The 25,123-nt window shown below is 37.8% G+C and overlaps 1 protein-coding gene across 2 annotated transcripts in view; it reads left to right on the forward strand.

Moving 5' to 3' along the window:
* TOX (thymocyte selection associated high mobility group box) overlaps positions 1–25,123 on the forward strand; it is a 302,338-nt gene that overhangs the window by 235,052 nt on the left and 42,163 nt on the right. For both annotated transcript variants that reach the window (XM_082714043.1, XM_082714044.1), the window contains one exon: positions 19,448–19,729. In XM_082714043.1, coding sequence (XP_082570169.1) covers positions 19,448–19,729 — 282 coding nt within the window. The remainder of the gene's footprint in view (positions 1–19,447; positions 19,730–25,123) is intronic.

The following is a 25,123-nucleotide window of genomic DNA, read 5'->3' on the forward strand; positions in this document are numbered from 1 at the left end:
GGACTACATGGATAGATTTCTAATGTTGAACTAGCTTTGCATACTTAGAATAAATTCTACTTACTTGTGGTATGTAATTACATCATTAGATTTAAAGTATTAAATGTTTTATTGAAGTTTTTGTATTTATCTTTATGAGAGTTACTGGTCTGTAGTTAATCTATAGAAGTAATAGGAAATTGGGATCTTATAACATAGGGTAGGAAGTGTTTCCTCTGTTTCTGGAGCTATTATGTAGAATTGGTATGATTTCTTCCACAAATGCTTGTTAGAAACTACATGGGCCTGGTGATTCTTTTCAGAACATTGTTGATTATTGGTTAATTTATCCAATAGGTGTAGGATTATTTGGGTTATATATTTTTCTTTGTATGAGTTTTGGTAGTTTTTGAATCTCAAGGAGTTGTTCTATTTCATCTAAATTGTTAAATTTGTGACCCTAGAGTTTTTCATATCATTCTTTTGTTATCCTTTTAATGTGTTTGGCATCAATAAGAATAACTCCTTTTCCATATATGATACTGTAATTAGTAACCTCAATTTTTTTTTGTTAGCCTGTCCAGTGGTTAATCAATTTTATTGATTTCTCAAAGAACCAGCTTTTGGCTTTGTTGATTTTTTTTCTATTGTTAATTTGTTGTCAATTTCATTGATTTCACCTTTAATTTGTATTATTTCTTTTCTTCTCCTATGTTTAGACTCAAATTGCTTTTCCTTCTCTGGTTCATAAGATAAAATTAATTTTATTTTTATATTTATTTTTATTTTATTATTTATTTTTATTTTTCATTTTTATTCATTAATTTTAGATCTTTCTTCTTGTTTAAAAAATGCATTTAATGGTATAAGTTTGCATCTACACACTGCTTTTGCTGCATTTCACAACTTTTATTGTTGTACTTGTATTTTCATTGAGTTCTTTCTTAAGTTTTTATATGTTAAGAAATTCTAAATACTAATCTTTAAGTATCTTAAAAGGATTTTACTCTGGAATTTGAAAATTTTTGAAGACCAAGAGTCATGGTTTTATTCTTACCTTACCCAGCAAGTTCTGTCATGTTTGGTAGATGAAGGCCTCTCCATTCTTGATCCACTACCAATTAATAATCACCTGGTACTTACAAGAAATAAATTTCTCATCAGACTACCCACAGAAAAGCCGGCCATCATGCCCTATTGTCAGCTGGTAATTCTATACCATAATCTCCTGGCATGAAAACTAGCAAGAGAATCCACAAACAATAGGCCAAACTCTCTGGGAGAGCTTGGAGCTCTACCAGATGGTTCCATATTCAATGGCTACGGCATAATTCTCCTCTCTGAGCCTGGTTCTTTTGTGCGTCTGAGTTTGGCACAAAGAACAGAACAGTAAAAAAACACAGACAAGGTACTCTGCCTTCAGAATTTGGATTCTGCTCAGGCAAGTCAAATAATCCTAAAACGCACTGGGTGGGACACACTGGCACCACCTGGGAGCTGTTAGAAATGCTGAATCCCAGTCCCTTCCCAAGACTTCCGGAATCCGAGTCACATTTTAGAAAGATCCCTGGGGTAGTTGTGTTTGTGTTAAAATTTGCATAGCCCCACCCTAGATAATGATACATGGTGATCATGCTGCGAAAAAGATGCCTGGCTTGGAAAGGATGGATCTAGTCTTGCAGGCTTATCAGGGCAAATCTCTCTGAGGAGGTTCCCTTGAGACACTGAAGGGTAGAGCCCGGATCCCTCTCCCTTTAGGTCCTCTGGTCCCTGCCACCCCTCCCCTGTGGCTCCCCCTGCCACCAAACCCAGGTCTGCCCCTGCCTTTGCTTCGCATGCAGTGAACATCCAAAGAAAGTTCTGGTGGAGGGAGGCAAGAAACATAAGCCCCCCACCAAGCTATTTCCCTGTTTCATTTAAAAAGGAAAACAGTAATATATAAGTATTTATAGTCTTCAACTAAAACAATCCTGGCCTGTGAAGGGGGAAATAGAATATAATACACTTTTTTTTTAATAGGTTCTGACTTCTGTCTTTTCCGAGAGTACTTTTTCCTTTAGAAAATAAATTGTAACTGAAAAATTCTATTAGCTTCTATGAATGCAGATGCAGAAAAATGGTCAGAAGCTCTTAAATTTAAAAACTGCAGGGTAAATATTCTTTCTTGCTTCCTTGTAATAGGCTCTAAACTTCAGTGATGCGAGTTTTTCTCTTTTCCTTTAGTTGATCAATGTAATTGAGATTTTTCCCATTTATTGGAGCTGTCATCTTGTGGTCATATAATTATGCTAGAGATATTAAATATATTTTAGACACAAAATTGTAAACACAGTATAGAAGAACCATGAACTTATTTCCATATCATTAAACTACATTTTATCCATGAGTAACGCACATCTTTCATAACTTACAAGAAATATCCTGCCTTCAGTGGCACCTATATGTAGCATTCTTAACTACTCCTTGATTTGACATTGCTATTTGGGTTATTTTATTATCAGGGAAAAAATGGTCAATATATATAACTGACCAGTGAGTAAGATCCTAATTATATGCAAAACTGCTATTCTGGTAATTAACACTTTTTCTGGATGCAGGGTATTATTTGGAAAAAATATGCACCTAAGTCAAGCTTCTACCCTGATATTGCATCAGAAAAGAACAGAAAGAATAAAAGCTAATGTGTAAAAAGCAAATTCTAATACAACAGCGGCTCTTATTAGTAACTTTGTTGCAATAAGTTCTCATGCTAAACAATTTTTATTCTGGTGACACTGAAATGTTCCACCAGAACACTCATCAGCTTAACAATTAAGCCAGTCCTACAAAAATACATCCTTTTCAAGTCCAGAACTTTGCTCCTGTTGGTCTTTCCCTTTGAACCAAAGCTTGATGAGTATGTCAATTAGTGTAGCTTCTCATTCAGCCAACTGTATATAACTATATGCCAGTAAGAACTTCTAGGATACAGGATTTTATTGTTTAAATAGCTCTGTTAGTATTTGGATTTAGCCTCAAAATAGACTTCTAGGCTTTATATGAAGTGATGGTAGTCCTTTTTTCTTGCTAAAATATGCCAATGCTATTACTAAAATTTGGGAAATAAAGTAACAAATTGAGTATCACTTCTAATTTAAAAAAATATCCCCCAGAAGATTAAAAACTTTATTTAAAAAGATTTTATTTATTTATTTGGCAGACAGAGATCACAAGTAGGCAGAGAGGCAGGCAGAGAGAGAGAGGAGGAAGCAGTCTCCCTGCTGAGCAGAGAGCCCGATGTGGGGCTTGATCCCAGGACCCTGAGATCATGACCTGAGCTGAAGGCAGAGACTTAATCCACTGAGCCACCCAGGTGCCCCTAAAATCTTTATTAGTAAGAGTCCAACCAAACAAACTTCTCAGCTAACTATTACTTTATTTTATTTTACTTTTGTTTTCACACCTAGCACTTTGAAGATCAGAAATGCAATCACTAGGGGTGCCTGGGTGGTCAGTTAAGCCTCCGACTCTTGATTTCTGCTCAGGTCATGATTTCAGGATTGGAAGATGGAGCCCCACCTCGGGCTCCATGATGAGCAGGGAGTCTTCTTCAGTTTCTCTCTCTCTCTCCCTTGGCCCCTCTCCTGCTCGTGCTCTTTCTTTCTCTTTAATAAATAAGTAAATCTTTACAAGAAAGGAAGGAAGGGAGGGAGGAAGGAAGGAATAAAGAAATAAATGCATTCATCAGAAAGGGTATGTCCACAGGTCGGAGAACACTAAGTCCATATTCCACAGTCACAAAATGGCAAAATGATAATTGAGAAAAAAGTTCGTGCTCTTGAGATCCTTCATGATTCATGATAAAAGGAATATTTTTTCCATTTCATTTAGAACCAGGTGTTTAACTAGGGCAGAAAAGTGGGCAAAGGCATTCTAGACGGTTTTCAGCAAGAATTAAAACAAAAAAAAATACGAAGACACTAAATTAAATTTAAATTAAAAAGGATGCCTGCTTTCCTGGGAATTTTTAGACATTTTGCTGAAATTATGTTACCCAGATTATGGGCATGAATATTAAGAGCTACTGCTAACTTAATTGAATTCTTATTCTAAGATAGCCTTCCTGTCAGGGCAGGGCCCACATTAGAATTATTATAATCTAACACGGATTCATCACCCTCATGTGGATGAACCGTTTGTAGACCATGGCCTAGGAGGCGCCCCTTACTGTGCTTTAAGGTCAGTGGCACCCCAGAGTCCCAGCCATCCACTTCTTCAGGGATAACAAGCAGGAGAGATACACCACTTAACAATAAAGCTGGTGGAAAAAGTTCTCTTCATCAAAAATTGAATGTAATGTGCAGAAAGATCTTCTTTTCTGTTAAAAGTTCCTGATACCAGCCCTCATAAACCCGTCAAGCATCGTTTAGTCTTTTACTGTGAGGGGGAAAGGAAACATACTTTTAGGCAAATCATGTCCACTCAGTGCTCATTCCTCACAGCCCATCTGTCTTATACTCCTTGTACTTTTCCTTTTTGTCTCAGCCAGTCGTGAAGCATTCACATAATTAATCCAGGAGCCCAGCCTAGACCACAGAAACCCTTGCACCTTCTCACCTCCTTTGCAGAGTGCTTTGTTTTTTTTTGGTTTGTTTGTTTTTTGTTTTTGTTTTTGTTTTTGTTTTTAGTGAGAGAGAGAATGAGAGGGGAGAAGGTCAGAGGGAGAAGGTCAGAGGGAGAAGCAGACTCCCCATGGAGCTGGGAGCCTGATGTGGGACTTGATCCCAGGACTCCTCAATCATGACCTGAGCGGAAGGCAGTTGCTTAACCAACTGAGCCACCCAGGCAGACCGAGTGCTTTGTTCTTCTTTTTCCTTCTGGATAACCTCCATCCCTAACAGGTGAACGGCACGGATTGACAAGTGAGGCAAATACCAAGAAAAGTTTTGATCAAAGTCTTTGAGTCACTTATTCTATGAAAGCTTAGTTTATGTGGCAACATTGGTAGTTAATTTAAGGAATGTTGCGGAGATCCTGATCCAAATGACTATGTTCATGTGCCCATAACTCTTTTTTCAGGACCTAGTGTAAAAACCCAAGTTATTTTTGAAACTGTAAGCCCATATTTAGGGCTTGATAAAATGGTCTCTCTGCTAATGTAGCATCAGCTGTTAATGTGTTTTATGGGCTTCTCTCAGTTAGAACAACTTGATATTTTAAAATATTTTGACAGGTAGTCTTAAAACTACAAAGTCTCTAGCAGTCCTACAATGGACACTCAAATTGCTAATTCTCAAGCAGAAATCTATCAGATGACTCTCAGTCACAGGTTTGTTTGTTTGTTTTTTAAAATGTGATCTGATTGTATACTGAATGGTTAAGGTTTACTTAGGTGGAAAAGCCACATGATGATTTTTATTTTTGCTCAATTTTTCACAGTCTCTTAGACAAATCATCACTTTTGTGAAACTGTAGCAAGTAGAGTTGACTGCCCAAAGGTCGAATGATGTGTCTTAGTGTTCATCGTATTGCCTTCCGAGTTCATTTCCACTTTTCAAATGCCCTCCTATTTAAGAAGCATTCTTTTATTGAAGTAGAGTTGACACACAATGTCACTGTAGCTTCAGGGGTACAGCAGAGTGATTGGACAAGTCTATACATTGTGCTGTGCTCACCACAGGCACAGCTGTCATCTGTCCCCACGCAATGCCAAAATAGTACCACTGACTGTATCCAGGTGCTGTGCTTTTCACCCCCCAACCTCCGTCCTACTATTCATTCCATAACTGGAAGCCTGTATTTGCATTCCCTTCACCGTTCACCATTTTGCCCACCTCTGGCCACCATCAGCTCTCTGTTCTCTGTTTTTTTCTGTCTATGTCTGCTTTTGCTTGCTTGTTTTGTTTAAAAAGCATCCTCAGTTCTCCACGATGCTCACAGCAGTTTCGATCATTGCAGACGGACTTCTTGTGGCAACATTATTCGCACATTTCAGTCCCCTCGGAAATCAGACTTCCTGCTCTGCAAATCTACATAGCAGTGCATTTTTGGTTATGGCAATGACTCCCCACCTGACTTGTATTACTGTATGTCTCCCTGCCCCGTCACCTCTTCAATCACAAGTACAGTCTTATCTGCCATTATTTCCCCTTGTGACCTATCATAGTACTAGGCACAGAGCAAGTGTTCAGCAACGCATTTCCAACTGAATTTCTTACCCAAAGCATCAGTGCTTTAAAGTCGGTCCTTCTAGGTTCTAGCTGCATGTTCCCCAGCAAGCTCTTCCAACTATCTTTTGTTAAAAAGCACATCTAAAAATATCAGTTCACATACTGGATCAGCAGTAGAGGTGCCATGGTTATGATACAGACTTTGAAGGTCAGGCAGCTTGTGACAGATTCCAGCTGGTCCACTTACTGAACAGCAGAAAGATCCCCTCACCAAGCCTTTGTTCCTTCATGGGTGTGACCTGGCTATTGGGAGGGTTAAACAGGGCTCTGTGCTTAGAGTATCAAGGAGGACCAGTAAGTCGTAGAATGAACTTAAGACTACAATTACCAGAAAGAAAAGTGCAGCATGAACGAGGAAGTAAAAGAAAGTGAGGAAGTATTTGACCATGAAGGGAATGCTTAGTCTCTGAGATCAGAGTCTTAAAGAGAAGGCTAGAGAAGGATAGATTGAAACCCAAAAAGTAAGAAAAGCAAGATCCCAGGGGATCCAAGGAAAAAGAAGTCTCCCAATATCCTTCCTGCTTCTTCTTCCAATATCACACACAGCTGGGTGTACCTTACCACATCCTGGTTGACACCAAGTTTATCAACTTTTTCGCTAAAGTCATACTTGACTTAGTACAGTCAATGAGGGACTACCCGTATGCCAATAGTATCTTGTATATCTTGTGTAATTTGTATAACTGACTGTAATGGCTGAAATTGAGAAATCGGGGCAAAAGGATTGAGTGGCTCTAAGGATTGCCAAGGATCCAAGATTTGAACAATTCCACACGCAAAGGAATCTATGCAGACCATTGCTTAGTACAGAGAGTAAATCAGCATTAAGTGTTACATTTGTGGGCACAGTTGACCTTAAACAAAGAATGGGAAGATCCCCAGAGTTCCCTCCGTTTCTAACCATAGATAGAACACTGAGAAGATGCCAGATTATTATGGAGCCCCTAGGTTCTAATTCTTAAAAGAGAGTTCTTCTGCCTTCCTCTACCAAAACCTTTTTCTGTTGTCAGTTCATACAGCGATATGCTATAGCATGAATCATTCCAATTATCCATTTGCTCTGTTGTAAGCTGAGTGTGGGTAAAGACATTCACTTTTTTAAATAATTTATTTTATTTATTTATTTGAGGGAGAGACAGCACTAACAGGGAGAGCAGCACAGTGAGAGGGAGAAGCAGGCTCTTTGATGATCAGGATTTCCCACTGCGGCGCTCAATCCCAAGACACTGGGATCATGACCTGAACCAAAGGCAGATGCTTAACCAATTGAGCCACCCCAGCACCCCAATACACTCACTTTTTGATGTTGTTTTGAAATTGGTATTTTGTACCATTTAAAATTTTGTTGCATCTTTTTATAAATCCATTGACTCCTCACATAAAACAACAAAAACAACAACCCACAATTACCAAAGGCTAGCACTGAGCAGTTGAGACTGACTGGCAATATGGACACTTACCTGCCTGTCAGGTATAGACCATTTCAAATCAGTTGCACTAAGTGTAATTTCCTGGAGAAATAGATATAAAATGTGAAAGGTATATTTGCTATTTTTTATAATTGATACCTAAATTTATGCCATCATCACACAGGGTTATAATTATGCAGAATTATGATCCACTTTAACTCTTTATACCATAATTATCTAGTTTAAACATATATTTTATAGATGTTAAACCTGTAAATGATAGATAATTTAAAATGTTAGCATTAGTGTTTTAAAATTATCACTATTAAAACCTAATTATTAGTTGAGTGGGTCTATGTTAGTGGACATTGAAAGATCAAAAAAATTTTGAAGATATTTGTCCAAATTAAAATTAGAACATGTAGCTCATATGTTCTAAATGAACATGTTTGCTTCTCTAATAATAATTTCATTATCACCAAGTTACAGGATAGAGTTTTAATTATGACCTTTATATCAGTAGAAGCCATGTATTTGGGATTAAAAACCTACTCCTTTAACTAGTCTAGTTAAAGTCTGTGGCTTGATACATTCTGGGCTCCAACTTTTATAAAAACCAAAGAACACTTCTAATAACACTTTTCTAATTTCATGGTTCAGTGCACAGTCAGTAAAGATTTAAATAATTCAGAAAGAAAGCCTATTCTCTTTCTTTATTAGAAGTTTGAGTCAGGCAAATTCTTTGACATTTAATAGGTTTTTAACCCTTTTAATAACTTTTTATAATGAAATTTATTGGCAGTTGTTTTAGAAAAAGGGTCATTACATTAGCATGAATAGCAGTCACTAGTTTTTATGATTAGTTTTGAGACCTTGACCTTATATAACTCAAAGTATATAAAAGCATAAATGAATAATGTTAATATTAACTAAATTAGGTATACCCAGAAGTATAGAGCCTATATATAACGATATTCATCCCATTATCTAACATGCTATAAAATTTTGGCAGACAAATATTTGAATTTTTTAATTGTTTTAAAGGAGCTTAAGGTCACTTACAGAGTCAGACACTTTAAAGAAACTGAAAGACATTGTAATTTTCCTAGACTGATTTTACCAAATTATTAATATTATACTCAATAGGAGAGGATTTCCAGCCTTTTCCTATCTTGGTTTCATGCTATTTTAATGTTTTATAATACATTATTAAAAGGATTATTGAAAGATTTCCATAATAAAATACTGGTTTAAAATTATACTTTTCTTGAAGTCCCCAGTAACTTGGGAACATACAAATATTCTGCATAAGAAAGCTATCAGGCCCAAGAAGAATACAAGATTTTAATTTTGCTTCTTGAGATGTACTTTAAGTGAATGTCGTGTATATCTAATGATTTAAGAGCCTCTAAATGAACTCAAATGTCACTTTCTGAACTGATGTGAAGAAGTCAATATTCCACTTGACATCTCCATTTTTACTAGATCCCATTAACATTGCAGTGGAAAGTATGAAATTCAGTTAAATTTTCAGGTTTAAATATAGTATAAAGAACCATTTCAGCTGACTTGTGATGCTATAAATATCCAGAGCTAGTTCTCATAGATAAACCACAACTCCCATAGGGCATGTCTTGTAGAATTTCCCAATTTTCTTATCACCTATCTTTCCAACCCATGCTTTTTGTTTCAATGCACACAATCCTTTGAAAGTATTCTGAAAATAAGGCACATTATTCAGTCCCTTCTTTGGGCACATCAAAGCAGAGATGTGAGCAGACATTAGCATGTTTGAGTACACTTTAATATAAGATTATAGTCCCATGAACAAAGCGCTGCCTACACTTTGTAGTGCAGATGCAAAAGGCACTATTTCTACGAATCAAGGGCTTCACTGACTCTAATCATAGGTAAACCCAGAGCCACTCACAGACTCCTCTTAACAGAGGTGTGCAATTTTGTAGGAACTGCTAATTCAGGTATTTTTGGAACCAGAGGGTTGACCAGATGGTCTCCCAAACCCTTTCAGATAAGATAGAGCTTTTAGTCTGCCTTTATATCCTGCCATTAATTGGAATTACAAGAGATGCTCTTTGTCAGTTAAGAGTCAAGCTTGCTTGCTGTACATTTGCATGTTTGTTTTATTTGAGCCAGGCAAAGGAGTCTTCTCAAGGGCACACTGGAGCACAAGGTCAGCCTGTTTATACTGACTTTGATAACTTAACAGTAACAGTAGGAGACAAATCGTGTTGGCCTGAAGCAATCAGACATGGATGCCTCAATTTGATGGAAAACATCTTTCCCACTGCGTGTCACTATACCCCATAACCTTCTGGCCATTGTTGTGATCCAAAGGAGGGGTTATATGTACAGAGTTGATGGCAGAGAACAGTATACAATGACCTAGAATACCTTTTTATGTATTTAAATTTTTTTGAACTTTGTATCTACCATTTAGCCTATGAGCTTGCGACCAGAGAGCCATTAACATCCGGGTTATAAGTTCAACCTTTATCTGGGCTGTTGACTTTCTCACAGTGAAACCCTGTGCTCTATGACTTAAGCTGCCCAGCTTCGCCCAGAAAAGGTCTCCACAGATGCAAGGATATGGCTACCAGAATGTTTGGTCACAGCTCTGTCAGTGGCTCACCAAGAACTAGAACTAGTCAAAGAAAGTGACTCCAGATGATAACAAAAGATAAACATCCACATCTTCCATAAGAGGTGACCCGGGTGACCAAAAACCACAAAAATTACTTTTACATTTGCCAGAATATCTTCCTTGTCTTTATCTTCATCCATCCATGCTTAAGCAAGCATTTAAGGTCAGTACTTTTCTCTCATTTTTTGTCTCCCTACAACATATCACTGTCAAACAAACCACATCTAATATTTATCCTATTGTCTTATCCCCTTCCTGCCCTTGAAAGTGAGCTGTGAAAGGAGAGAGATGTCATTCAGTGTGTTTGCTTACTGTTGGTTTTGTGTTACTTATAGCAGTACCCAGCACAAAGTAGGCACTCATTAAATATTTGTTGTTGAAAAATTGTTATCCCTAATTCAGAGATAGAAAATCAGGGTCAGGGGCGCCTGGGTGGCTCAGTGGGTTAAAGCCTCTGCCTTTGGGGTCCTGGGATCGAGCCCCACATCGGGCTTTCTGCTCCGTGGGGAGCCTGCTTTCTCCTCTCTCTCTCTGCCTGTCTCTTTGCCTACTTGTGATCTCTCTCTGTCAAATAAATAAATAAAATCTTAAAAAAAAAAAAGAAAGGAAAAGAAAATGAGGGTCAGTTAAAAGCAAGACAACTCATTAGACTCAAAACCAGTTTGACAATGTCATGAGCAGAGTTTCCTTGACTACAAAACACCATCTCTCTTCTAAAAAAAAGGAAGAAAAAGAAATTCTTTTAAAATGGAGTAAAATTGCTTGTTAGGTTGTTTATAAAAATGAATCAACATCTCACAAATGAGGGCAATTCACATGCCTTTTAGATCTAGGGGATGTGACAGAAGTAGAAATCAAGTTTGGTTAAGGAGGGCGGAGACCTGGCAAAGACACTGAGGACATTGAGAAGTTGGGTGTCCTCCCTTCCTCAGTGGCTTCTTGCTCTTCACCGTCTGATCTTTGGTTCATCACCTGGGCAAGCATACAAAATTTTAATTAGTTAAATTAAAAATATAATTTTTTGCCATGGCTTTTAAAACTTTCAATAATGTTTTCCTCTAACACATCAAATCCTTCAGCAATGAAGGTCTCATTCATGGAAGGGAGAGACCCCAATCTGAGGGAGGACGATGGTGAGGTATTATGGAAGGTCCTGCGGAATAAGCATTTGTTTTCTGAGGTGGTCTCAACCTTTCCCAACAATGGTGGTTCTAGAGAGTGCCATGTCTTTCCATTTGGCAAATATCTAATGAATTGTACCCCAGAGTTCTTGCTTTCCTGTGAGAGTATTATAATTACTATTTATCCTAACTAGATGACAGATATCCCATTTTAGTGTATTATGAAGAAATCTGAGCCCTATTTATTCACGTTGTTTTTTGGAAAGAAACTAGGTTCAGTAAAGTTGTTCTGACCCATTATTGAGGATAAAAATACATTTTCATAAAAACAACCAATCTTTCTTTTGAACCTCTCTTTTTCCTAATCTTTGAAACTATAGAATGTGCTTTGCATAGATATACTTTCCAGATTTCCCCTCTTTTGATATTATCAGTCTTCGATGTCAGAAGTCTAATAGCAAAAATGTTGAAGTTTATTTAAAATACACGTTTTTAAATAATGAACAGAACACATGAGGAGATCACCTAGAAACGATTTCTTTAATTTGTTTGGACAACAAATAATTTAGCTCTCTCTTGGAAATGCACTTAGGAAAATAATAAATGAAATTTGATTATTAAATTTACCCACGCATTCGTTCTGGTGTATACATTTACATATTAATTGAATCCCTGGCAAAAATATGTAATCAAATTGGGGACTTAAATAATATCAACATTTACATTCTTCTCGTAGGCTCTTGGAGTGCATTATTCCTAAGAAAAATGAGAACTGCTTAGTCTCCTTCCTGGCCTGATGAATCATGTAAGGCTGGATCGGTTACCGAGAGCAGGCTCTCTTTAGATGCTACGAACAGTATTTGTTTGATAGTGTCGATAAAAGGGACCAAGAGTAAGCACTTGTCACAGCCCAGGCCAGCAGGGTCCCCTCGCAGCCCCCGGGGAAAGTGCTCAGCAGCGAAGGGTGTCAAATGCTGACAGACGGGGGTAAATGGAAGAGCTTCATAGATTCCTCACGTTCTCTTGTTCCTGCTGCAACTGGCACACGTCCAGGCCTCGCCAGCGAAGACCACAGAAAGCAGCAGCTGGTAAGCCACATTAGCAAATAAGGCCTCGGGGCTCCTATGTTCCAGGCTCTGTTCACCAACTGCTATTCACTCAAACAGCTGGATCAGAGTGGAGAGAGCCAAGACGTCGTTAGGGTTTTATGTGTACAACTGTTTTGATATGGATTGTCTGCTAGAGGCAGAGATAATGATAGCTTTCAAGGCTCGCGTGTTGGACTGGGAAGTGATGCTGACATTTTGAAAGGGGAAAACAGACTTTGGAAGGATCGGGAAACACACAGTTTTAAACACTGAGACGCGGGCTTTCGTTTGTTCTGGTGCCGTTTGAGTGTGCCATTTGAGCACCATTTTGTCACTCACACAACTGATGTTGTGGCCAGTGTTTCGTTTTGGGGGTTTCAGTATTCGAGTTATGCCAAAATGTTACTCATTTTTAAAATAATCCCCAGTGAGCTACCTGGGTTGCTTTTTTTTTTTTTATTTTTTGCTTTTTTGTTTTCCTTTTCAAAGAAAAGCCAAGAAGAAGAAAGTGCAAACACATGCAGATAGTATACTTGAGGATTCTCACTCGAGTTTTGTTCTCACCCTGGAACTCTTCACGCTGTAGGTAATTGGGCAGGGAGAGGAAGGAACATCTCAAGCCCTGGATTACATGGCAGGTCACGAGGGAGAATACATGATATCTGCTTTGGTTTCTTAACTGATTTTTAAAAAATATTTTATTTATTTATTTGATGGAGAGAGGGAGATCACAAGTAGGCAGAGCAATAGGCAGAGAGAGGAGGAGGAAGCAGGCTCCCTGCTGAGCAGAGAGCCCGATGTGGGGCTTCATGTGGGCCTCAATCCCAGGACCCTGATCATGACCTGAGCCAAAGGCAGAGGCTTTAACCCACTGAACCACCCAGGAGCCCCAGTTTCTTAATTGATTTTAATCGAGCTTGTTCTTTCCATGAATGGAAAGAGGTTTTGAAGGAATGCAATGGAAATCTTCACTTCATCATCATAATCTTCCTCCATGACTTTCACTGACATTTTTTAGCTCCTATGATTACTAAACAATATCAGGAAAAAGACCTGATGTTTAAAAAAAAGCAAAATCGGATAAAAATATATGTTTATAAAAAATAAAAAATTAATAAAGACTAAAAAAAATTAAATTGCATATAAAGCTGAAGGAAGAATAAAATCATAACTTTATGCCAAAAAAAAAAAAAAGCAAAATCTAGCACCCATTTTCGACAGAGTCAGTTTCTCCAGTGAAATGACGTTTATTAAGTAAGAGCCAACAACACAACACCAAGGACTTTTAGCCAAGAAAAAAAGAAGTTCATTGGGTTTGAAATAAATAAAACAAGAAATAAACACATTCAAAAGTAACTTTGAGACCCAAGTCTCAAAGAATCAGGCAAATGTAATCCCAAGAATCAGGTAATTGTAGCACCCAAAAGATCAAGGATTTACAAGCCTGTTTACGGGAATCTTCATCATACCTGGCCTAAACATCCCTTCATAGTAACTCAAGAAATCTATGTTAAGTATTGATGATATGCCATGATTGGTGTTAGATACTAGGGCTACCCTGGCAAACAAAAGAGATTCTATCCTGGCCTTTTTGAATTTATATTCTGTTAGGGTATATCAGTCAAGATTGGGTTTAACTGGGGTGTCTTGGTGTCTTGGTGGCTCAGCTGGTTAGTCAACTGCCTTCGCCTCAGATGTGGGATCGAGTCCCACCCACATCAGGCTCCCAGCTCCATGGGGAGTCAGCTTCTCCCTCTGACCTTTTCCCCTCTCATGCCCTCACTCTCTCTCTCTCTCTCAAATAAATAAATAAAATCTTAAAAAGAAAAAAAAAAAAAAAGATTGGGTTTACCTACATATAAAAGCATACCCAAAATGACAGTAACTCTAAAAAAGATAGACATTTTCTTTTCATGTTAAACACTCCCACAATAAGTAGATTCCCAGGTCTGGAAGCTTCATAATAATCATACACTCAAGCACCTTTTTCCTGTGCCTTCAGTGTCCTAAAGGTAATGCTTCTGGGCTCAAGCCATTTCCCCCTCACCCTAGCTCTAGTGATCACACCCACATATTTGCCAACAGGAAAGAACAATGGACAGTGAGCGTTTCCCTTTAAGGGGATTTCTTGGAAGCACCACACAACACTTTCACTTACATTTGAGTAGACAAAACATGGTCATGTGGCCTGTATGGAGCTGCAGAGGAAGCTAGGAAACACTCTACGGTGGCTAGCCTCTTGGCTAGCCAGCTAAATACTGGAAGCCTGTCTCTCAAGACAAAAGTATAGATTGTCAGAGGGTACAGCCTGAGGGTTCTGCCACAAGGGAGACAGACATTATTCAAATTTTCTTTTCATCTTGTGATTAATGTTAGATGAAGTTTCACTGGAGAAAAGAAAACTCATCATACTGGTTAGTGGGTTTATACTGGTAGTATTCATTTCTTCACTTATATACTGATTCAGTAAATGTGTTTTTGAATACTTGGAATGCCTATTTAATTAAAAGAAATCTGAAGAGGGATTGAAAAATGCATTAGTCATTTAATGAAGATTACTGTCTAGAAGGTATAGACATATTAGACTAAGAAATTTACAAGTGGTGGCCATAAATTAAGTACAGACAAAATGCTTGGGCAGTTCAGAGTAAGAAGAGTCTGGAGGCTTTGTAGATGATGTAACGTTTGAACTTGACTTTAAAATACGTTTAGGGTTTAGATATATGAATATGGTAATAGCATTATGGAATTGTGAAAAGGGTACAAATATGTGGAGCATATTTCATTTTAACTTTGATCTTTGTTGGTGGAGAGATCTGAGATCAGTTAAGCTCTTCCATCCTCAACGAACTTGTACAAAACAGCCCTTTCTATAGGGTTGCCTCAAAGGGGAATAACAAGTCTCAATAGATAAAAGTACTGAACAAATCACAAATTCCTGAGCAAAGTTTTTTTATTTTTTTTTTAACTCCTCTTAAAATTTTTCTGACAGCAAATGCTGAAAGAGCAACATGGCCAAAGACACTTTTTCAAAGGAAGGAGACGTAGGCAAAGAGTAGCAATTAAGTGGTTTTGGTTGAACAATAAAGGTATGAAGGACAGTCCTAGGGAACAAGGATTATCTGGAAACTTCCATGGCATGCTGAAGCGTTTGGATTTAATTTGGTAGGGAGATATCACTGGGAAGCTTTGAGCCTGTGGCTTATGAAGATTAATTCTGCAGTACTCTTGAGGGTGAATGTGAAGAGATTCTTTATAGTTAAGTAGCCATTGCATGTGAAGAGGTAATGAAGGCTTGAAATACGTGAATGAGTGTGGAGATGAAAATAAGGTCAATGGAAGTGTTTTTTCAGAATAGATTCAGTGGAACTCACAAGGGTTTGGTAGGAAAGGGAAGAATTAAAAATTACTAGAACATTTTTAGTAGAGGTGACAGGGAGGATAAAGGTATCATCAACAGAAATTGGACAAAACAGGTTTGAGAAAGGAAACTTTGAGGTAGAAGAAAGATGACTCAAGCAGAACTTGAGGAAATAATTTAAGGGTGGAAATTTGTAGGAAGAAGAGAAGTCAATGAAGAACTTGAGAAGAATCAAAGAGAAGAGCAGTTGTTATTAAGCACGCCTTAAAAGAATTATTCAGAATAAGTTAAAAATTCTGGAATTTAACAGGAAATAATACTTTGGGAGTTGAAGTTTTGTATTTGGCATTAAGACTGAAGTCAGTCAGTACCTTTCTAGAAGGAAACCGGTAATCAAAACATTTGCTTACCTTCATGAGCTAACTAATTAATCTTATTTTTCAGTAATGAAACTCCATCCAGTTTAGTTTTCCCCATATTACACATTAGGCAGTGCTTAATACTGAACCAACTTCTTTGAAAGCAAAGTAAAATGGAAGCAATTCTAATTTGGAGATGGGCATTAATATCTGACATTTCTAAGTGTATCCAAGAGCTGAAGCGATGACTGTGCTCTCCAATTTGGGTTTGTCAACTCCACACAGGAAGATTATTCTTTAATTGAGTGTTGAAACTGATGTCTGCCTCGCCTAGTATCATGGTGATATGATATTTTTGAACTAACGATCAGTTTGTTGAGAAAGAGGTACCCTGTTGAGTACTTCATTGTCCTTACCCTAACTGATTCTTTATACCACTTCGGTGATGCCCACTCTCTTCTACCAGTAAAACAAACGTAAGAATACAAATTTTAGTACTCAGAGCACTAATTAACATGAAAAGATCAAGTAAGAAGATAACAAAATGGTGGAGGAACTAGGTGCTATAAAATGTTATTATAGACTTTGAAGACCATTGGTTGTAGTCCTACATCTGAAAATTCTGTATGTAAGTCAATTTTAAAATCATTGTCAGCAAAACCATGTGAAAACCACAATATGTCTGAAAGAGTGAGAAGCAATGGGCTTTAAACAGATAGGTTATAAACTATCATGCTTTGTAACAGGATTTATATAAAGGAGAAATAAAATTATCAATTAGTGGGGCAACTGGGTGGCTCAGTCAGTTAAGCATCTGCCTTCAGCTGAGGTCATGATTCAGGGTTTCTGGGATCGAGCCCTGAGTTGGGCTCCCTGCTCAGCAGGAAGTCTGCTTCTCCTTCTCCTTCTGCCCCTCCCCCCCAAAAAGAAATAAATAGAAGTTGTCAATTAATTAAATACTTTTGGAAAGATCATCTAGTTTAGGCAGGATTTTGCTAGTAAACACTTTAAATTGACAGGGTTATAAAAATGTGTCCTCCTCTGTAGGAGTTTTTGAACATGTACATGAGTGGTCTGTTTGGTGCCGGGTTGGGAGAGGGAAAGGCCCTATTAAAGTGCCCATTACGAACATCCATGATTCTGTGCCCACAATAGGAGATCTGTTGCACATGCTGAGAGTCTACGGAAAAACACAACAAGACTTCAGGACATTAGAAAGTAGTGCATCTTCTGTGCACTTTGAAAATTTCGCCCTGATTTTTATGATACCCCCTGTCAATGGCACAACTTTCCAGGTATCTGTTGAAGCTAGTATTATTTCATAAGGAAGATCACATTATAGAAATTACATGAACACCCGAGAAGGGGGGGGGGACTGTTTTAGTCAGTGCGAGTAGAAACCACATGAACAGATCACCTAAAAATCAGTTTGGGTGGACAACATTTGATAAGGTGGTTTTGATAATCTTTAACTATGAATCTCTCCACAGGATGTGTAAAATGTCAAATCAGCTGCTAATATAGTAGGAAGCATCAAAGCGTGGAATTGAGAAATGTAGATTTCAACTCCCAAACTCCCACTCTGTGGTTTGGGAAAGTCGTTTAACCTCTCCAGGCTTTATTCATTCACTCATTCATTCATAATTATTTCTATATTCCTCCAACAGACAAACAACAGGCTTGTGCTTGCCCCTAGGGTTCCTCTTCTAGAGACTGAGAAGGGATCCCTAAACTCCCTTGCAGCTCTATTTTGTATCAGTGAACAGTAATAACTGCTTGATGAGGGATTTCATAGCCAAGAGAACTACTTTTGGAGGATTTGAGGTATACAGTTTGAATTATGGGGGGAAATGTTGATTTGCATCAGGACAGCAGCAGGAACAAAACCATGGGGTTAGCCTAAGCCTTCACCAAGAAGAGTTAGTCTAGGATGATGCATAGAACAAAGTCAGAGGATGAAGAGGGAGTAAGAGCTAGACAGGTCTAAAAGATGATATTGACCAATCAGACCTCATGGTGGAAACAGTAAACCAGACACAGAGAACACAGGCAGACATCTCCTTCATCCCACCTTCAGTTTCAGATAGATCTAACCAGGTTGGTAAAATGACTAGGCAGCATTGGTAGAAAATGATTTTATTACCAAAAGAAAAAAGAGCCTATGACTAAGTAACTTAATTGACCTTTATAGTATTTCTATGTCGTGGGAACATTTGCAAACAAGCAGTTATGGGGCATTCTGACACCATGTGGGGTTTTTTTCCATTGAAACAGAGAAAGATAACATTATTAAACTTTTTTCAGTTCTGGAACAGAACTAACCATACCTCTCTTCAATGCCCTTCTTCCGCCCTCCCAATTTTTTTTTCTTTTTTCTTTCTTGTTCTATAATCCTCTACCTGCATGAACTCCCCAACACCCCTCAGAATGAAAGAAGTAAGCCACTTCTACAAGCACCGCAAAATACTCATTAGTTTAAGTTTGCAAATGCCAGAGAAACATTAAGTGAAATCCACCATACTCCTCTTATACAACACATTTGACCTCTAGATACGTTAAGAGCTTCATCCTCCAATGCTTTTAATTCTAATCCTTGCAGAGACAAAATTCATTGCTTGAATTACAAGAGTGAGTCTCATTAAGGCTAAAAAGCAGTGACCCAGATAGCATAATGGATTAATATGGTGACCTTGCAACTTCGGAGCTTTACTTTCAAATCTGACGGTGCAGTCAAATCATTTCAATAGTCAATTAATCAATTGGTTAATACCGGCCTGTAGTGTTCTGAATCTGGAAGTCAGTAGGTCATTTTAGCCAATACTAGCCTACATAGAATTAAACTAAGAATCATAATACATTTAACTCACAAAAGCTTTCTTAAGTGATCAGTATGAAAGAAACAGGGTTTCGTGAATTGTTATAATGCTGTAATCGCTAATAATTATATAATTTTGACACTCTTAATAAGCATCAGTGTTTTGAAACTTATGCCATAAATATCGAATAATGATATATGTTTGTATTCCATTCATAAAGAAAAACTGTAAATAGAATTAGTTGTATATTGAGTAATGAAATATGATGTTGAATGAATTCTCACTATTCTATTCTTTTAGTAACAGTGCATTTAGAGTGATCTATACCCTTATGATTATTCTATTCTAGGGACATGTTACAGAATTTTCAAAGCCTAAGGAATTAAATTTTTTTTTCCAGAAATATGTTTGTGAAAAACGATTCCTGTTTTTATTTTTGGTAGATGCAAGATATTCGGAATCCAGAAGGAGCTCAATATGGCTCCCATCCCCAGATGGCAGCCATGAGACCAAGGGGCCAGCCTGCTGACATCAGGCAGCAGCCAGGAATGATGCAGCACGGCCAGCTGACCACCATCAACCAATCACAGCTAAGTGCTCAGCTTGGCTTGAATATGGGAGGAAGCAGTGTCCCCCACAACTCGCCATCTCCACCTGGAAGCAAGTCCGCAACTCCTTCCCCATCTAGTTCAGTGCATGAAGATGAAGGCGATGATACTGCTAAGGTATGACTAGGTCATTTTGGGGACCTGTAGGAAATGCTTGTTGTCTGAAAGGCGTATTCTTCAGCACCTTCCTTGATCAGCGAGAGGTGCAAGTTTATAACATCCAAATGAGAAACATTGGTGGGGGACACACTTTTTTAATGAAGTGTGAGGTTACAAACTGAATAGATTAAATCACTTGTTTTTCCAATTAGATTTTTAAATCCCTAGTAAATCCTTTAAATATAGATGTATTAAGCATGAAAGTAGATGTCACCCACAAAATGTAGGGTCTGCATAGTGAGTAGGGAGAATAAGTCTCATAGGACTCAACATCCAAAATTAAGTTTAATTCACCACTCATTCAAAGAAAATCTACTTCAATTTAACAATTTTATTTTAAAAAGGCAACTTCTCTGGGATACAGTGGTGGCTCTGTGTGTGTGTGGGTGCATGTGTGTGTATGTGTGTGTGAGTGTGGTAGAGAGAGAGGGAGATGGTCAGATGAAACTCTTGAGATTATCCTCCCCAGCCATTTCAGACTGAGCATGAAGAAGGTAAGGACCAGGGATATTCTATGACTCCCTCCCTTAAGCAAAAGCCTCGGTGTTTTCCTTGCTTACTTTTTGTTGACCCCTTGCCAGCATGGCTGGCTGGCTGTCTCTGTGTCACATTTAGTTACCTGTATAGGAAGATGGGCCTTAAGTGTCCTTAGATTGGAAAATTAGCTATAGAAGATTTTAGTTCTTTATAATATCCCAGGCAGCTATTTTAAATGACTGCACAAAAGCCAAGTGGATTTTCCCTCAAAAACAAAATAATCTTTTCATTGCCTTGGTTGTCAGTCAAGCATCTTCCAAATTTGTCTCCATGAGAAAGGACTCTTGTGCCCATTTACCATGAGAAACACTCGCAGCTACTTGAGTATTTCCTATTCCTCCCCTTTGTTCCTTTAATCTTACTAATGACCTGTCACTTGTGTCAGCCCTTTGTTTTCTTTTGACTTTTGCAAGAATTTTGTTTTGGGGACATTACTCTGTCAACCTGCTACCAAAAGCAGCATAGGGGGAATCTGACCTATATGATTAACTTTTCAATAGCGCCACTACTTTTTTTTTTTTTTAAGATACAGATAAATAGTGACTCAGATTTCTTGAGCCTGATGACAAAGACAAGGCTGCTGCATTGACTGTATTTTATTATTTTCAGTATTCTTAATGCTCTGGCATTTGAGACCTTGATCCTAAAAAAACTACGCCTTCCAGCGCTAGCTAATTCCAAGAGAGAGAATATGACTCCCCTGTGATCTCACTTTTGATAAACCAACCAGTCCAGAGCCCATACCCTGTCATCTCCTTCGTCAAACTCAGAACAAGCCAATATTTTCTCATTGCCCTAAGTCACCCCAGGACCCGGTACCAGACAACTGGGAACCACCTCTGTAGCCCATGGTCCACTGAAATTGTTCAAACTGTAGCCAATCCTTAACTTATGCAGCATACCTACCCTGCGTTTCGTATTCCTTCCCACCAAAAAATCCAATAAAGGATCTGGGGTTGCTTTCATGCTCTGCCCTCTCTCTGTGTCTGCCTCCTAAGCCATCCTGAATACTAGGCTGTGCCTTCCATTTCTAGGTATATAAGTAATATATAATAATAAGTAATATAAACTTCCTTCCTGACAGTCATTTCTTTATTGCTATCTTAATCACCCCTGATTAGAACAAATCCTGGCTACCTTTTAGAAGAGCTCCTCAACCTCATCGACCCTGCTGGTCCTCTCCGCCTTTGCAAGCTCTTCCCTGTTGGTCAGTGACCCATGAAGTAGGGCAAAAGGCAGGAGAATAATTGATATTATATATATAATGTATTGGGCTAGTGACAGCCTGACCTTTAGCTGATCATTTGGAGGGTAAGATAATCTTCTTAAGAAAATGTGTATTATTCTAAATGGAATCTAACAGTCGATGAGTACCAGAACCTAAATGTGAACACCAAGAATTTGTTTGTGACCAGTGATTTTGATTCTGGGTTATGTATGGATAACTCAGGTTAATGTCCCAAACAAAAATTGTATGTACCCTACTGCAAGGGAAAAAATTCATGTTCTGCCTACATTAAAGATCAATTTGTGCATCTGGATTATATCTTTATCAGCATTCATTGCTGACATTTCAGGAAATTAATGCAAAATTAACATCTTCTGACAGTAAATTCTGTGCAAGATTGTCTTACTTAGAATAACATTTTCCACACTCTTCAACTTATTTGACGAGAAGACTGAGTAGAAACCAGAAATTCACATGATTAACATTCACAGATTCTGCCATTTCCTCTTGCCTCATAAGGTCCATATCTTGTAATTTTGCTGAAGCATGAATTTGTATGTTAGAAAGTTCCAGGCTGGTGTGAAACTTTGCCGCTGTGTATCCCATCCAATCACTCAACATCCACATCGTAAAATAATTTATAGCTCATTATTAATGACTATGCAAGCACTGTAGAGTAGAACTTATATTCTGTAGTGTTATATTCTTGAATTGGCCATGTGTGAAGGCTAAGGGATAGATTTCTCAAGAATGCCCTCATTAAAATAGCTTTTTGTCTATATAGACATTCTCAAGTTCAAGTTCATATTTAGTGTAAGTGTATTTTCCATCTCCAGAAAATCTACCTTCCCACTCCAGCTCTGCACACTGTTCTTCACCTTCTCTCCATGCCAAAACTGGATTATCCATTTATTCAACTTATATTTATTAAATGGCAACAAAACAAAACAAAACAAAACAAACAAACAACAACAACAAAAAAAACCAACCACCTTGATGAAAATGCCCAAGCATTCTTCATCACAGTAAAAGATTAAGCTGGAATTTTCCCTTTTATATGTGAGCAAGATTTATGTGGAATGTTGTACTACCACAGCTCCACTTTAATGTGAAAGAGCATTAAGTCAAAAAGATCGCTTAAATCATTTCTAACAAGAGAACCAAAAAAGAATATTTGGTCTCCTACCAGGGGGAAAAGAAAAAATAAAAAAAAGCTTTTAAAACTTCTCTCTTCACACTTTGAGCTCTTGTAAGCAATTACGTATTAAATGCAGTTTATCTAATTGAACAATTAAAAGAAGTAAGTTTGTTTTGACAGGGAGAAATAGTGTAAATACATCAGTAAAATAAATTATCACCTTATAAATGCTTTCCATGGTTCTCATTGCTACAGAGCTGTGTTGACAGCCTAAAGTCATAAACTAGACATACAGTAAAACATCAAAGAAATATAAACTTGGGTAGCTTGTGGTTCTAAGCCTGTAATCCAGGACTTGTAATACAACAGACACTGTAAGACACTCAAAGTATTTGGCATTAGAAGTATATTTTCAGCACAGTGTTCCCTTTCAGGAAATGACAGGCTAAGAATCGGAGTGTATCATTTTCCTTCCTTTTACTCTCAATTTTTCTGCTTCAAGTATCCTTAAGTTTTATATAGGTCCCCTGTAAATGGCATATAGTCAGACAATCTTTACTTTTAAATGAAACTGGCTTTATTTATATTCATCTAATTACTAAAATATTTGGGTTTATTTCTCCAGTTAAGTCTGTTTCTTTTTATTTGTCCCACATGTTCTCTGTTTCTTTTTCTCTTTACTTTCTCTTTTTTTAACCTTCTTTAAGATTGTTCTTGTTTTTCTCATTCTATAATTTTCAATGGTAATCTTGGAAATTTTATCCTTTCTCCTTATTTTAGTAGCTACCTCTGATGCACAAATGTGAAAAATTCTAATATTGATCGATATCTTCACTCTTCTTAAACTATTTAATTCCCAACACCTCTCTTCCAATTTGTACTGGAATAATTATTATTGTCATTTTAATCATAATTTAATTAAATGATGTAATTATTTACATCTCTCTCTCTCTGCCTGTAGAGGCAGGCAGAGAGAGAGAGAGAGGAGGAAGCAGGCTCTCCGCGGAGCAGACAGCCTGATGCGGGGCTCCATCCCAGGACCCTGGGATCATGACCTGAGCCGAAGGCAGAGGCCTTAACCCACTGAGCCACCCAGGTGCCCTTTTTTTTTTGTTTGTTTTCCATTCTAGTGTTGTAGGACATGTGGACAGCTTCCAGTCTGCGACTATCTGAGTAATTCTATGATCATTTTTGTACATGTCCTTGGGAGCAGGCCACATAGTTCTGGGGGCATATGAATGGAAAAACCCAAATCATAGGATATTTACACATTGAGCCCTTGTGAAACAGATTTCTAGAATGGCTGTGCCACTATCTGTTTCTACCAGGATTTATCTAGAGCCTTCCTAACGCTCGGTATTTTCATTTTTATTCATTCTCATGGGTAAGGATTGGAATTATGTTTTGTTTTGTAAAAGACTTATTTATTTTCGAGATGGGGGGGAAGGGCAGAGGGAGAGGGAGAGAGCATCCTAAGCAGACTCCCTGCTGAGCAAGGATCCTGACTCCAGCTCCATCTCCTAACCCTGAAATCACAACCTGAGCTGAAACCAAGAGTCAGACCCTTAGTGGACATGATTTTGATTATTATTTCCTAGTAGATTTTTTTTAATATTTAGTATTTTCTTCCATATGACATCATTTTCCCCTATGCCTTTAAATTTTTCTTGCATGAGGATTTATTGGGAACATAATTGCCTTAAAAAGTACCCTTACTGTGTATGGAATCTTAGACTGATACTGATTATCTTGTATCCTAGTGAAGATATTCTATTACTTTATGACATCCTGATTTTCGGTATTTCTTTTGGGAATTCTACTGCCTCACTGTCTTTTCTTTGAAAGTAATCTGCCTTTAATCTCTGAATAGTTTTAAGATCTTCTCTTGTCTTTGGTATCCTGCAGCTTCCTTGCGATGTGTGTGGGTCTTTAAATTTATTGTGAATTTAGGATTTCTTTTCTATATCAGTCACAGGAAATTTTCAGCCATTCCAGTTTTCAGATATTGACTCTACTCCATGTTTGCTCCCTTGTCACCCTGTAATTCTGGTAAGACACGGGCTAGACTTTCTTTCATATTTTCTTGCCCCTTTGTATTATATTCTGATTGACGTATTTATATCAGTTTTTCACTTCATAATTCTCTTTTCAGCTAGATGTGATCAGAAATTAAAGCTGATCTTGTATGGTTTTCATTGCAATTATTTTATATTTCTAGTTTTATTTGGCTCCTTCTCAAATCTGTTTGGGTTGCCTTTTGAGTTGCTTGTTCTTTCTCCACGTATCTTATCCTTTTGTTTCTTTGGCAGTTTGCTAATTCCAACACATTAAGTCTTTTGAGGTCTGCTTCTATCATCTGTAGTTGCTGCTGGGGCTTGGTTTTGATGCCATATTCCATTTTGATTTTTGTCTTTTAGCATAAGAGCTGATGCTCATTAGAACGTTTATG

This window comes from Mustela nivalis (assembly GCF_964662115.1).
Source record: "Mustela nivalis genome assembly, chromosome: 2".
Classification (NCBI taxonomy): Eukaryota; Metazoa; Chordata; class Mammalia; order Carnivora; family Mustelidae; genus Mustela; species Mustela nivalis.